At 42.5% G+C, this 16628-nt stretch overlaps 1 protein-coding gene across 1 annotated transcript in view; it reads right to left on the minus strand.

The window, feature by feature from the left end:
* The window catches only part of SLC9A2 (solute carrier family 9 member A2), a 92291-nt gene extending 79354 nt beyond the window's left edge, over positions 1–12937 (minus strand). Inside the window, exon 1 of the mRNA XM_059942993.1 lies at positions 12512–12937. Coding sequence (XP_059798976.1) covers positions 12512–12800 — 289 coding nt within the window. The 5' untranslated portion in view covers positions 12801–12937. The remainder of the gene's footprint in view (positions 1–12511) is intronic.
* Positions 12938–16628: the final 3691 nt, after the last annotated feature.

Raw genomic sequence — 16628 nt, forward strand, 5'->3', positions numbered from 1 at the left:
CTTACAAAAGCAGAATGATGATTTTTAAATGTATGCAACATCAGAAACCGAAATATGCATGATTCAGAGAGAAACCTTTGCATAACACCAACAGCAGGAGACAGGAGCATCTAGACAATCTGATGACTTGCTACAGAACCACTGGACAGGAGAGACTTTGGGGGGCATAATGCTCTGAGGCTTTGGAGAAGGAAGCAGGACATCTGTTCTCATCCAAGGGCTAACCAAATCTCCAAGGCCTGTAAGGCAGCAAGTTTTCTAAGTGGATTAACTGTATCCTCCCAACAACCCTATCAGGAAGTGACCGTCATTATCCTACAGATTAAATAACTGAGGTTATAGAGGTTTATTAACTCACCCCCGGATCCACCGCTAGTAAGTGGGTGAGCTCAGATTTTTGGGCAACAGAGCCTAAGTCACCACTCCAAGCATGTGCAATAAACAGAGGTGCATGATAAGTGACCGAGTGAATTACCATACAAGCTAGTAGATTTCAGAGGGAAAGGGCACAGTATTAAGATATGTGCTAGGACAAGAAATGTAAACCATGAACACCATGGACAAACCAGGATGGATGGTAACCTTCGCTACCACCTGATTTAAGTGAGATGAAACAAAAAGTATCTTTAAACATTATTTAGTTATTTATTTATACAATGATTATTTATTGAGTACCTACTACGTGCCAGGCACTGTTCTAGACAGTGAGTCAAACAGATAAATTCCCTTCCTTCATGGAGCTTACGTCCTAAAGTGTGCATATGTGTCTATGTGCACGTGTGTGTGCGCAATTCAGTACGTGTGTATGCGTGTGCAACAGTGAAACAGATTTAACATCTTTTCTCCTGTAAATCTGTTGAAATAGAACTTTGTCCTATTAAAATTTACATGGTAGCTCAAGTTATAATGGGTTGAACCTCTAACCTATGAATCCTTAATAGGTTAAAAATATATTTCAAAAGCATTAGAATTCTACATTCCCTAAGTTAGGGAGGTAGAGAAGGCTAGACCAAGATTCAGAAATTTTAGATGCACGTTCTAGCTCTGATATTACTTAGGAGTGAGGTTACTTTGCCTTCTCGTAGCGTTTTCTGTCCTACGTAGTGCAGAGTCACCGTGAGATCACACTCACCTTAACTTTGCAGTCACAACTTGCTTTCACGTATTATTTCAGTTGGTCCACACAATGACCCTACGAAGCAGGCAGGGTGTTATTTTTGTCCGACTTTACAGTGAAAATCTGAGACGGTCCAAACGACGTAACAAGGCTCCAGCAGGAAACTCAAGCGCAGGCCCCTGGGTCCAGGTTAAGGGCGAGGGAGACAAGGCACATCAAGGCGCTCCAGAGACCACGGACGGAGGTCTAGAACTTCATATTCGTCTCCATGGAAGGCAGGGTGACAGGGCGAGGCACAGCGGAGTGACCAAGTACACCTGCCACGGACCCACCCCTTCCACTTAACAGCTGTGACACCTAGGCTCTCTGAACCTGTTTCCTCATCTAATTTTTAAAACTGGGGGTCCTAATGGTGCCCGCCTCCCGGAGTTGCTGTGAGGATTAAATAAGACAATGGGTTTAACGCACCTGACCCAAATACCTGGCGTGGAATAAGGCTCCATCCTTGTTAGCTATTGTTATTCTATGAAAGAAGCCACCATGGAGGGATTACCCAGCCTCACCCATCTCTACCCTCCATGCCGCAGTAGGAGACTGTGCTGGGGCGCATTGCACCGCTCAGGTTTCCCAGCCCGTGGGTCACAGGAAACAAGCTCAGGAATCGGGAGCAGCACAAATGGCAGTGGCAGAGTCACAGAAATACGGCAATGGGGTGTTTCACGGCCCTGTGCCTCCATAAGGGGCGTCCAGTGGTTAACAAAACCTTTAGGCTGCCTGAGAGGAGTTCCTCCAATGCAGGGTGGGCACGTGTACTCTGTTTCAGTTTCAGTCGAGACTGCTAAACGTAATGGTGAATTTGATTTTTCTGTCTTTCGACACGTGAGCCTTTGTATGCCAACACTAAGGAATGACATGAAATTCACCTTTAAAGTACGACTTTGTCCTTGCTGGTTATCTGTTTCATATATAGTACTGTGTATCTGTGAACCCCAAACTCCTAATTTATCCCTCCCCCGATTTCCCCTTTGGTAACCATAAGTTTGTTTTCTATGTCTGTGGGTCTACTTATGTTTTGTATATAAGTTCATTTGTATCACTTTTTTTTAGATTCCACATATAAGCGATATCATATGGTACTTGCCTTTGTCCGGTTTACTTCACTTAGTATGATCATCTCTAGGTCCATTCATGTTGCTCCAAATGGCATTACTTCGTTCTTTTTCATGGCTGAGTAATAGTCCATTGTGTGTGTGTGTGTGTGTGTGTGTGTGTGTGTATACACACACACATGTATACACATATATATGCGTATATATATATATATATATGTATACACACATATATATGTGTATATATGAAGGAAGAGGGGGAGGGAGAGGAGGAGGAGGAGGAGTATATATATATCACATCTTCTTTATCCATCCCTCTGTTGATGGACATTTAGGTTGCTTCCATGTCTTGGCTATCGTAAATAGTGCTGCAATGAACACTGGGGTACATGTATATTTCTGAATTACAGTTTTCCCCGGATGTATGCCCAGGAGTGGGATTGCAGGATCATATGGTAGCTCTATATTTAGTTTTTTAAGGAACCTCCACAGTGTTCTCCATAGTGGCTATACCAACTGTATAGCACAGAGAATTATACTCAATATTTTATAACAAGCTATAAGGGAAAAGAATCTGAAGAAGAATATATATATATATATATATATATATATATATACACACACATATATATGTGAATAACTGAGTCACTTTGCTGTACATCTGAAACTAACACAACATTGGAAATCAACTTGACTCCAGTTAAAAAATTAAATTAAAAGAAATTAAAACATATGATTTTGTCACAACCACAAAGAAGGCCTTCAGAGAGCTTCCTGTGCCCTCCCCTGGAACTACTGAAGAGGGAGAGGAATACACACATCTTCAAACAGGAATAAACTATACAAGTCAAGATGAAGAAAGCCCTTGGACAGTGATGAACAATGTGCAGGATTGTTGCAGGAAGTGCATCAATTATGATTCATTACATTGAAGAGATGTAACCGCAAGAGAGTAAACTATAACGGTGCGTGTCTTATTTAGCATGACAAGACACCCATGTTCACACAACACTTTAATGTAACGAACACATGTTTCTCTTGGCCTAAGTTTCTTTTGCTATAGAAGTAAAAGCTTAGCTGTAAATGTTTTCCTCCCCCACAGAGTATCTCATATTATCCCCATGGAAATATTAAACAGATGACACAGATACAGATCCCTACTTCTACTAATTAAATGCAAGAACCAAGTACGGAAGACTTGCCAGGATCACAAGGCAAAGTTAATGGCAGAAGTGGAACTGAACAGGGTCTTCCTACTTCTAATCTGGAGATATCTTTTCCAAAATGTAGGTCCAACACTTCTTCAACTGCTGAACTATTGCTCTTCTATCCAAGTATGGAAATATAGCAGATAAAACAAAGGCAGAATAATCAAATCCTTCATATTGAAAAACTAGGAAAGTGCATACTATTTTCACCTTACATTAAAGAGAACCCATTATGATAGTCCATAAGCAGGACATATCCATGGGCTTTAAATACTACATAGAAAGCACTTTTTTAAAAAGCACCATGTAAAATGTCACTGAGCAATCCAACAATGTGGACACAGAGCCTCCTCTCACTACAAACATATAATATTGATATCTAGCCACACTCAAAATAAAGGGAAATGAGTAGGAAGCCAGGAATAAGGAGAGTAATCAAAACAAGAGATGTCAGTAGGATTTCAAGCCACAGTGAACCAGGGGGATTCCAGACAAAATACCTGCCCTGTGTGCTAGGACCTGGCATTTGAATACCTACACGAGGACAAGAAATGTGACTTCACACCAGTAAGGGAAGGACTCACGCATAAATTCCTGAGTTCCAAGAGCTACTTCGTCCTAAATAAAAAAATAAATAGTAAAAGTTGCCTATAGCCAGGAAAAATGGAAGGAAACATGTCAACTTTTTATGGCCTTGGGCAGAGGGAAAATTCAGCTGTGAAGTATAAAATTCAAGGTCTACACCACCTTATAAGACATATAAGATCTATTTACCTTGAGTCATTTAGGAAAACCAAATTCTTGAGTCATATAGGAAAGCCAAACTGAGAACCAAGCTAAAATCAAGCTAACACTAAAAACCAATCACTGAAACCCTGGGTCCCAGCAAGAACACTCAAAACCATTCTGTAAGAACCTTTCGCAACATGAGGAAAACAGACCACTACCAAGTAAACATCCCCTACTGAAGCTAAATTCACAATAAAAGCTATAATCTATATAAGGAAGTAAATACCCAAAAGGGGAAAGTCAGTAAATGTGATAAACATAAGAATTAGCAACCCAACAGCTAAAAAGAACAATCTGAAAAAAACCTATTAAATGAATACAGTTTAAATAAATAAAACAATTAAAGAAGGAGTAAAAACTATCATTAAGTAATAGAATAGTATGAACAAAATGCAGATGAACTTGAAAAAGAACCAAAAGAGCACAAATGAATATATAATTAAAAGGAATAATCTAAGGAGTAGGTTAACTACAGATTAGAAACACACTGAGAGTAATGTGGTAGGCTGGAAAAAAAGATCTGATAAAAATCACCAAGAAGTAGAAAAAAAAGGAAAACAGATGAAAAACAGAAAACCATAGTTAAGAAACATGGAAGCGCAACAATTTCCAAACAGGAAAAATAAAATAAATCCATACTTAGACACATTGAGGAACCAGCAGAATATCTGAAATAACCAAGTGAAAAATCTTCACTACAAGCAGAGAGAAAAGTCAGGTTAACTCCAAAGGGCAATGAGAGTAACAACATAATTCTCCTTAGCAACCAAAGAGAACAGAAAGTAATGAAATAATACCTTCCAAATGATAAGTGATAATAATTCCAGCACCTATACTCTGTTATATAATATTCAAGAGAATACTCAAAATAAAGACATTTTCATACAAAGACCAAGAGAATTTATCATTCAAAGCCTCCCCTCCCAAAGTATCCACTAAATAACACATTTCAATAAAAAGAAAACAATCTGGACGAAAAGGGTAGAGAGAAGAAGTAACAATGAAGAAAAATCGGCAAGCACGTTTACAAATGTATGTAAACATTGCTTATAAAAATTAAAAACTAACTTGGAGGAAATTAAATACAAACCAGGTGTAAATTACAAGACAAAAAATCAGAATTCTGAAATTGGCAGATAGCAGGTAAAATTTTTTTTAAGTTTAAGTATTATTCATGAAGAGGATAAAACAATAGTAAAAATAGCAAATACTATGTTTACTATGTTCCAGAAAGTAATTTTAATCTTTTACTTATATTAACGAATTTAATTTTCACAACAGCCTAGGACATTGGTACTTTTATTATCCCCATTTTACCAACAGGGCAACTGAGCTCAGAATTTAAGTTATGCGCCAAAAATCATACAACTACAAAATATGTAGGAAAACGTACCTGGGATGTGAGCCAAGGCAGTCTGGCCTGGCTCCTGCTAAAGCAGGTAATCATATTAAAACTGAAGTGTAACCACAAAAGGAATAGAAACAGAATGTATGAAAATGTATAAAAAAATGAAGGAAAAATTTGACTAAGCCAAAATATGGCAAGAAAAGAAAACTGAAGACACAAAGTAAAAGCACAGTAAACAGAGAGCAAAGTCCAAATATATCATTATGCACAATATATGTAATTATATGTCTCCTTAAACTACAGATATTTGAAAATTTAAATTAAAGATAGAAAATCAGCTACAAGTGGTTTAATGAGATACAGCTAAAGGAGAATTATCCAGTTGATTTGATAGTTATGGTAAGGGAAAAGATATGTCTGGAAAATACAGATGTGAAAAACATAGATACAGAAAAAAATACATATGCAAAATGAAGTTTATTTTGAATAGCAGTAGGAATATAATAAAAAATAGACTCTGAGCCACAAGAAAATTATTTAAAATAGAGAAGTTAATACGTAACTTAAAAAGTAAAGGAAGAATTCACTCAGAAGATGTAACAATATTGAACTAGTATGTACCTAATAACATAGCATCAAAATATTGCTATATAAAGCAAAAAATGACAAAATTACAAACAGCAACTGACATCACAATCTTAGAGGTTGATTTTAATGTACCCCAGAACGTAAAAGATAAAGTAGCCCAAAAAATTAGTAACGCTATTAAAGATTTGAACACTATAATTTGAAATTTCATCTAGTCCTCTGTGGGTATGTATATATGTGTGTCTGTATATGTGCACATGTGCCGGTATAAAACTCTGCACACGATAAACAGAGAATACACAATCTTTTTAAAGCAAGCCTTGAAATGTATTTTTAAATGACCACCTATTAAGTCAGAGAGGACATCTCAATCAATATCAAAAATCAATCAGGTCTATATAACCAAAATGGACTAAAATATGAATAAAATAAAAAATAACCACACATCTCTATGTGTTTATTAACGAACTACTACAATTCGAAATAATTATCAGGCTACAGTAAAAAAAATCTCAAGGAAGTTTAAAAATACTGAAAACTGAAGAGCGAAAACTCTATATATGAAATCTATGCAATGCAACTAAAATAGGATCACAAGGATATACTTCTAGCCTTAAATACATATATTGCCATTCCTCTAAGTTATACCCATTTGGGTCATGAGAATTCATATTTAAGAAGAGTTTCATTTAATATTCCTATTTCATCTCATAAGGCATTTATTTGACTTCATAAAGACCAAATTGGATTTTATAGACTTTAAATTGGTGGCTGATACATCACGTAGTCATCTTTTCAGTTTTATCACTAATATGTTGTGTTAAGTTCTCCTCAGAATACAGATGGTTGCATCATCTCCCTGAATTCTTTAGTCTTTGCCATGTTGTTTACTGTTATTATAATTTGCAATAAAGATAAATTTACATAACTTAGAGTATCATGAATATGTTTTGTTTGTAACATAGTCAAGTGTCAGTTTTTCATTGCTTTGAATTTAATGAGAACAAGTAAATAGTCATATTTTGAATAAATTTATTAAGGGAAAATGGCTTATTAGAAGTTATAACAACTAAAGTAAGCTACTGAAATACCTTTGTCCAATTTAATAAGACTAATGTCATTTAGCCATGCCAACTGTGGAGCTTATGAGTTCATAAAAATATTTATCATTGAAAATATTGAAAGCAATGTTAAATATGTTTTCAACTGTAAGTGTTTTTTCAGGGATTAATTACCCTTGTAAGGTGGGAGTCAACATATTGGAAAACAAGTAAATTCAATAATTAATGAGCTAAGCTTTCAATTCAACAATTTTTTAAAAAACACACGCAAATAAAGTAGGAGTAACTAAATAATAAAGTGCAGAAATTGATAAATTAGAAGCCAACCAGAATCTAATTCTTTGAAAAAGAAGCCAACCAGAAAAATTCATAGATAAACTTCTATGAATTTTGATCAAAGTAAAGAAAGATGAAAATAACAATAATAGGAATAATAAAGTAGAACTTAAATACGAAGTGGAGATTTTTAAAATCATAAAAAATAAATTTCTTCCCATAAATTTAAAAACACAAATGAAATAATGACTTTCTAGAAAAATAAAAATACAGATACCAAAACTGAACTAAGAGGACATAGATAAGTCAAACAGAACTATAAACTTTAAAGCAATTAAATCATTAGTGAAAATCTACCCATACACCAACCATCCAATTCACTTGGTTTTACAGTGAGTTTTTAAAACCCTACAAGGAACAAACAAGTTTACACAAAAGGTTCTCTGTATACCTCTTTAGGGCTTCAAGCTATATGAAAGAATTCTGTAAAAAATAAAGCATCTTATTAATAATAAATATTATTCTCATTCTTAAAGTTGATACAAAGAGTAATAGTTTTGGTAGAAAATCACCTGCTATTATTTTAAAAGGTACAAGAATATGTCTGTGGTAGAGTGCAGTGATAATTCTAGAAGGCACCTGAAACAGTCGCTTTAGAAAGAGACCCACTGAAGTCATCCTTTGGACAGAAAACAGGAAACGTATGGTTGGCCCAATAGGAAGGGTTGGAGGTTTTGAGACAGTAAGAAATTAGAAGTCTTCTTTGAGCTTTATTAGGAACACACACAGTCCATCAGGAGGACCTGGCTTTAGACGTACGTTCAAAGCGAGATGTGGTTCAAATAATAAGTGAAGACCATGAGCTTCATCCACTGACCAACCAGCCAGTAAATATGCTTCAGGAAAACAAAATATGACAAAAAGAAACAGATCAAAGGCAAGGATAGGTTTTTTCCAGAGATCAGGATCTCAGTAATCAGGCGGATATTAACCAAAGAAAGTCTGGTTTCTATTTTAAATTCAGGATAGTCTGGAGCCCAGAGGAGAAACCTTCATGGACCAAACTGCTTTGTCTTTCCCTTAAAATAATAATACAAGTTATTTACTTTCAAGACAACAGGATGAAGAGAAGTGGAAAATGCTGCATCCTAAGCCCAAGTTCAAGGGCAAAGGAAGTGAAAAGGGCAGGTGAGAGCTCACACCTGGAAGAGGCAAACAGGCCAGCTTCCCAAGACTGCAAGATAAATGAGGGGGTGTCTGGGGAACCACTGAGGACACAGAAGGGGGCTTTGTTACTTTAAACAGCAGGGGACCCACTGCTTTGTCCCAGCACCCTGAACAGAGGTAGAATGCATGCCCAAGTTTACCCAGTTTAGGACAAATCCCACTGACCCACGTCATGGGCAAGGAAATCAGAGGACACAATCTTAGAACACTCTAGGAAACTTTTCTCTTCTTCATTCTTTGGCTACCTATTATTCCGAGCTGTAGAACTCCATCCCTGTATACAGGATTTACCAAGCAAAGTAAGTATTTATAACTGTTTTAAAAATCAACGGTTCATTCAAAATATAAACACTCAAAATGAAAGAACAATAAGAGTTCACATGCATGAGGATCTAAGTGAAAAACAAATTGGGAGATGTTTCTTGCCAAAATTTTTTTAAAAAACTTTTCAAAGGTGGACTGAATTTGCTATGTTCTTTTATTTATTTAACCTACTTCACACACACATACACATCACCATCATCATCATTTTAGGAAACTTTCTTTTCTACAGAACTTTCTTTCTGACCAAACAATTAGAAAGTCGAGTATCCCTGATAATCAAGTAAAACAATGAAAAGCTGAATCATTCAATACTCTGCCAAAAATGCATATTCTCACTTCTGACTGTAGTTATTTCTAAGCTTATATTGTGCAGCAATCTCGAAAACGATTCTGAATTCACCCTCGGGCATGATTTCAACCTCCTACAAATGCTATTAGGAGCCTCCATTGGGGGCAATCTGTGATCCCTGTTAAGCTTAATCACTAGCAATGTTTCTCTACGTTCTCTGGGGCAGGTAAGCTCAGGGACATTAGGTACACAGCATAAAAGTGCCCCAAATAGAAACCATGGCATTTTGCATGTGTTAACACTCCTGTTACCCCATAGCCTCACGTCCCCCTGCGCTGCTCAATTCATCACCCTACCCAAATGTGAGCCAATTAAGTCATATGAGTCCTGCCAAAGCAATAGTTTTTCCAGTGTAAGAGTTAAAATAGAATTTGAATGGCCAGACCACAGTTTAATGGGCTGTAAAAGTGCCCTTGGTACCAGCACAGTCTTCTCCAAAGCCAAAGAGAAAGTTTAGGGCCTAGGGGAGGTAGAGGGGGGATCCCTGGGCATTTCCCAGCTCCTCTAGGAACAGAGCAGCAACAGGAGGACAGGGCTGGAATATATCAAGGCAGCACCTAGAAAAGACCCTCAAGCACTAGCTTTTGGTACTGGAAGCCTACACTTATTTCTCTGAGAACCGTAGCCTTCACCCCACCACGGCGGTTTCCACTCCACTCAGACCGTTCTGGCTGGGAGATACGAACATCTGTCTGTTTCCGTCTCGGCGCCACCTCAGGTGCAGGGAGGAAAGAGGAAACAGTAGTCAGAGAAGCTCCACTTTTGGTACAGGCAAAGAGACAGGCAGGACAGCAAGTGCCAGGGAACAGAAACACATCTGGATGAGAAAACTGCCCACAGGCAGGTAAATACACCTATGAGCTCACACAAGCAAGAACGCCTTCTAATAAAATACCATACAATTAACATGATAACGTCACATAAGATGAATAGATTGTGATAGAAACAAGCAAGTGTAAAAAGGCCGTGCTCAGAGTAAGAACGCTTGGAAAAGGCAGAGCCTAAAACAGAAGCAGGAAAATGCAAGAGGCAGCCCCGTCCAGGGGAAAAGGAACCGTAGTGCCAGAAAACTGCCGGAGTAAAGCCCTGCTACTCTTCCACCACTCCTGATGGTGACAATATTCAGCGCTCACTACAGGCCCAGCACTGCCCTAAGAAGGGTACACATATCTCTTCTCATTTAACCCTGACACCAAACAAGCCTCCAGGGTAGACAGGAAGATGAGACATCGAGCAGAGCTGGCTGGAATTCTGGCTCACCGTCCGGCAGCAAGGTAACCTCCCCAGCTCTCAGTTTCCTCGTACCTGAAACGCGGTCATCATACCTGTCCCGGGGTGGATGTGAAAATTAGAGATAATGAACTTAAGTGACTACTAGTGGCTGTTATTAGTGTGATTGATCAGATTAAAATAATCAAGAGTGAGGAACAGAAGAAAGCGCTATAATTGAATAGAAATGGCAACAGAGAAGCAGTCATGGAAACAGGGCATGAAAGCACCCCTTCAGTGACAGAGGCTCAGAGAGAGAAAGAGTAGACAGAGCCTGCGCTTGGCTCCGCACTTTGTGCGTCCGTGGGCAACTCGGGCAAACTCTCTGAGTTTCAGTTTCCACCTCTCCCGAGTGGGTATTAATATCTGCCCTTCCCACTTGGCAGGGCTGCTGTGAGGACCGCATGAGATGGCACCTGCGTTTACTATGACAGGCAACGAGTTTATGCAAATGTGCATAAGACAGGGACATCCTTTCCCCCTTATTCCATTTCCCAGGAGAAATTAAAACACTCAACCAGTAGAGCCATGTCAAAACCAGGCAATTACAGGTTGCAAAGCCTTTAAATAGCCCATGCCTCCTTTGGTCACCATTAACAGAATCTAGTTAACTTAATCTGACATCGAAGGTTTGTTTTGGGCTTACTTCCTGCACCCTGCACTTTTCTATAAACCATCCCTGCTTTGCGCTTCCCTCTCAATTTAGGCCTTTGCTTATTCCTCTCTGGAATGTTGTTCCATTTCATCTCCAATTGACCATCTTCTGCTCATCCTTGAAAACCTAGTTTAAACGCATCCTCGGCATGAGGAAGTGCTTCCCTTCTCCCTACACTGCATATCATCTTTTCTGAATGTCTTATCCCACCTAGCACTTTCCTGGATTATGAGTGCTGTGGTGTATGCCATCTCTCCCACCAATCTCTAGGCTTGGGGATGCAGCCATGTTTCTTTTCATCCTTTATGGAGACCTTAGAGCATGGGACCTCTCAAGGAGCAGGTGTATAAAACAGACACAATAATGCATAAATTCTGTCGACCTGATAACTTTTTGGAATCATTACAACAACAGTAGTGGCCGTATTTTAAATTAAAAAGTATTTAAAATATAAAGTACAAATAACGTAAAGCTCCACGATCCTAACAAAAGTTTATGTGGGGTGAAAATAAATGAAGATGAGAAGATCCATTCGGAGGCTCCTGCTTTCCAAAGGAGACTAAAATGTAGTTTGGAAACGTGGGTTAATTATTCTTAAACATGCATCTGACTTCACTGGCCTCAGTCACCACGAAAATGCTTCCTGGAGAGTGACAGCCTCAGCCCAGAGAAAGGGAGGAGACAGGGCGTCGCCGTCGTGCTGCAGGCACTCAGGTGTCCCTGGTCCCCTTCCAGGCACCTCACTAGTCAGGTGCACGGCAGGGTCTGCGTCCCTGCCAAGGCACGTCTCTCTCCCAAGCATCCAGGGCTTCCACCGTTCTAGCCTGGGTGCTGCTGGCGCCCCTCTCCCAGTAGGTGAGACCCATGAACTTCAGCCCACTGCCCTCCTTCCTCAGTAAAGAGATCTCAGCTTTAGCAGAAGCCTCTCACACTCGGCGTTCCAGGCAGAGCAAGCCGCAAATCGCTAAGTTTGCACGGGTTAAAACTCCGGGGCTATTTCCAGGCCAAGGTCCACTCAAGAGCCAAAGCATGAAACTGCCCCTCCCGCGGTCCCTTTCGGCCAGATGAAGCTGCTCTGTCGTCCCTGCCCTGGTGCACTGGGAGGCGGCCACGACCCAGAGGTCAACTCGCCGAACCGGGCACCCTCCCGGCCTTGGTCCCCGCCGCACCCCGCGGGTCCAGCTCGCTCACCGATCTTGGCCAGGGAGGCCAGCAGGATCCACAGGGTGATCTCGAAGGGGATCTGCACGTGGGGGTAATCCAGGGTGAACACCGGCAGTCGGCTCTCCTCGAACGGCGTCGTGCCCGGAGCCACCACGCTCGCGGGGCTGGGCGAGCTGGAGCTGGTGCCCATGGCCCGCGGCGCGTCCAGCAGGGTCTCGGCCAGGGCGCCCGCCGGCCCCGCCACCTGCAGGAGCAGCGGTAGCAGCAGCGGCGGCGGCGGCGTCCGCCGGCTCCGCCGGGTACCCGCCGGCTCCATGGGCTCGGCTCCCCCCGCCGCCGTCGTCCCCGAGCTCGGCCCTCGGCGCGCTCAGCGCATCGCCCCGGAGCGGGCAGCGCCGCCCGCCGGGCCCGGCACGGAGCGGACAGCGAGAGCCGCCGCCGCGGGGCCGGAGGTCTGCCGCGCACCGGCCGGCTCCCTGCCGCGAGCGGGCGCGCACGCGACGCGAGGCCACGGCGCGGAGCCTCGGCGCCCTCAGCCGCCCTCCGCCGCCAGCCGCCGGCCCATGTCCCGTCCGCCGCCCGCCGCGGCCCGCGGGCGGGGGCGGGGCGGGGCGGGCGCGGCGCCGGGGCCGCGGGGCGGGAGGACGGGCCCGGGGCGGGCGCGCGACGCACCGGCCGAGCCCGCGGGCTACGCGGGGCCCGGAGCCGCGGGGGCGGCGGCCGCGCTCGCCTGGGGCCCAGGCCGCGCGCCGAGACCCGCCAGCCTCGGAGCCGGCGAGCTCTGGGCGGAGGGGCCGCGCGGTGGCCGGAGCTGTCCCCGCCCCGGAGGCCGCGGCGGGAGTCCATCCAGGGAAGGGGCCGTCGCGACCCAGGCGGCGCGCGCAGGGGACCCGGGGCGCGGGGCCGGGAGGAGACGCTGGCCCAGCCCGCGCCCCGCAGAGCTCCGTGCCCCTTAGGGAAGGTTCAGAAAAGCCTCCTGTCGTTCCCCTTCCTGGACTTCATCAGGTCGCGCATAGGGCACGCTCTCGGGGCGCTGACGCTCCCCGTGCAGAACTCCGGTTCCCACGCTCCCATCGAAGCCCTTTCTTTTCTTTTCCACCGTGTACGGGTGTCACTCATCGGACCCCTGTCGCTTCCACTTTTCTCCTCCCTGCCCCCGTCACGAAAAAGAAAAACATCCTCTCTGTTTTCAGGCTTCGAGGTGTCCATGTCCGCGAGCAGCAGAACCACCATTATTTCGTGGAAAGCCCGTGATTTGCCGAGCTCGAGCTCGGATTGACCGGCTCCGCTAATTACAGGACGGGCTGTGGTCAGGGCAGGGGAGGGGAGGAAACGTGGTCCTTCTGCACCCGAAAGAGCCTCGTCCGCCAGCGCAGCCCGTCCTCCTGGTTCGCGCAAGGCGTCTTAGACCTGCCTGCAATCTGCTGTCCCAGCATCTTTATCACCAGGAACTGAAGGGACCCTAAAAGCTGACCAGTTGTCCCTCAATTAACTGAAACCATTTTCCCTTCGGTATTTAGGAAATAAAATCCTTCTCTTTTCTCATTTTTTGAAATGTGTCCAAACATGGCTCCTGCTATTAAACACCCTGCAGTTCAACATTCAAAGCAGATTTTCTTTTCAAAGTTCTAACACAGGAAATCCGTGAAATGTCAGCAGAAGGTACAAGAAAAATAATAATAATAATAATAATAATCCTCCACCTAAACAGAACCATATAAGGAACAGCCACCTTCGGACCTTGAAAGTAATGCAGAGACAAGGCCAGGATAAAAATGGGAGGGTTCTAGGAGCTGGCACAGAACACTTCACTTAACACTTTATAAAGCATAACTGTTTCAAAAGTGCAACAGAGGGCTTCCCTGGTGGCGCAGTGGTTGAGAGTCTGCCTGCCGGTGCAGGGGACGCGGGTTCGGGCCCTGGTCTGGGAGGATCCCGCGTGCCGCGGAGCGACTGGGCCCGTGGGCCACAGTTGCTGGGCCTGTGTGACTGGGGCCTGTGCTCCGCAAGAGAGGCCGCGATAGGGAGGGGCCCGCGCACCGCGATGGAGAGTGGCCCCCGCTTGCCGCAGCTGGAGAAAGCCCTCGCGCGGAAACGAAGACCCAACACAGCCATAAATAAATAAATAAATAAATAAATTTAAAAAAAAAACAAACAAAAAAAAAAGTGCAACAGAACAGAATGTAAGGATGTTCTGTCCTCTTAAAAAAAAAAAAAATCATGGAGCCCTGCAAAAATCTGCCTCCTCTTCTCTATTGGAAATTTTCTGGAAATCTGCTGGAAATTTGTATTAAAGGGTGAGTGTCACATTCCTTGTAAGGAAGGAGCAGCAAATGACAACTGCTTTAAAAAAAAAAAATGTGTATCTCTACATGGGAAGCTCTATGCAAGGTTTGCTTGTATTTTTCTTGTTGTTGTTGTTGTTAATCATAAAAGCCAAAGAGATAGACATTCTTGTACCCATTTTATAAGTGAGGAATTATAGATGCAGAAAGGTTTGAAAACCATCAAACAAGCAAACAGACTTACCCAAGTTTACAAATCAAATAAGGGTCCAAAAGGAATTCAAGCCCAGGCCTGTCCATATAACACTCATTCCATCCCACCCTCCACCCTGTGACTATTAGCCCCAAAACAGCAGGTCAGTTTCTCAGGTGCCTTCAAATAGAATAGTGGAGACTATTTTAGGAATTATCCGCAAAAGCCATAGCAGAATAAAGTCTTATTTCCAGTAAGTGACTCAGGCCAGTTCTACACATTGAGTGAAATAATGGTAGGGCAAGGGCACATTCAGACAATAATTTCTAGAAGTTTGAGTCACATAATACTTTTAAGAATAATTGTGCCTCAGAACCAGGAAAATGAATGACAAATCTACGTTTCTGGGACCTTCCTGCCCATGGTAGCTGTAGTGACTACAGACTCCAGTATCACTTTAACTTTATGAATCTAGGCTAGTGTAGTTAAAGGTTATCAACCTTTTCTTACACTTGGAAAAATGCTCTTTTATTTATTCTTATCCATGGAAGATGAACAACTTGGTTTAAAAAACACTTCTTTCATTTCTCCCCTAAAGCAAATAAGAAAGAGTTAAATTGCACCCGCTTGCTGACAAGGACTTGGCTGAGCCATTTCTTCAAAGGGCCCCATGACTGGAGCTCAGCCCCTGAAAGTGATACCACCACCCATTACTGTACCCATGGAATGAATGAAGGCAAGAAGATCCTGTCTCTACTAAGTTAAAATCTTTAGTGGCTTCCTAAGTGGCAGTGGTCCCCCTCCACCACTGCATGGCGCCAGCACCCTCTCCACGGGTCAGCGGCTCCCAGAGCCTCCAGCCCTGTGTGTGAGCTTGATCAGGAGACCAGAGACAGGGAAAGCCTCCATTGTCAGGTACTAGTATAATATAATAGTCAGGAGAGCACCTAGCGACAGAACTGATATTTCACACTATTTATTCCTTACAGATTTTTATAATATTCATACCTTAACTCCCCCTTCTTTGAAATCTGCATTGTACAACCATGAACCCTTAGTTTCATAATAATATTTCAATTCAAAAATCTTTGCCTGTAAAAAGTTGCCGCCTGTAGTACTGTTGATGATTTTTTTTGGTTATATTTGAGGTCTTAACGTCTGAACTAGCTTCCTTTTTTTTTTTTTTTAAGACTTAGTTCTCAGCAAAAAGCTGGAGCCCTCTTCTTAGAAAGCAGCCCTATCAAGGATCATGCAGTGGTATTTTATTGGTTTTTATTGGTGGTTTTTATTGCTGTTCGTGGAATTAAATGCTTTTCTCTCTTTCGTTTTAGCCAGAGGTATTTGTTTCATTTCAGCAGAGAAATGTTTTACTATCTGAAAAGCTACTTTCTGCAAATTCAAGGTTATAAATGAGTGGTACTTTTAATATCAAAATCTCCTAGTCTATTTAAGATGAGATTCTGTTTTCAGATATTCAACCAGGAAGTTTTTCAGAGCCTCAGTTTTCCTCCACAAAATGAGAGACTTGGAATAGGAAACCTTCTTTCCTTATAAAAGACTTTACAGATCTACAATTTGAATCCAACACATCTGTGTGAAGAGGACACACACCTACATCCTTCCTCACCCTCCTCAGGCACCTCGATGTCACCTGTGGGAGGAGAGA

Source organism: Balaenoptera ricei, chromosome 13 (assembly GCF_028023285.1).
Source record: "Balaenoptera ricei isolate mBalRic1 chromosome 13, mBalRic1.hap2, whole genome shotgun sequence".
In the NCBI taxonomy this organism is placed as follows: Eukaryota; Metazoa; Chordata; class Mammalia; order Artiodactyla; family Balaenopteridae; genus Balaenoptera; species Balaenoptera ricei.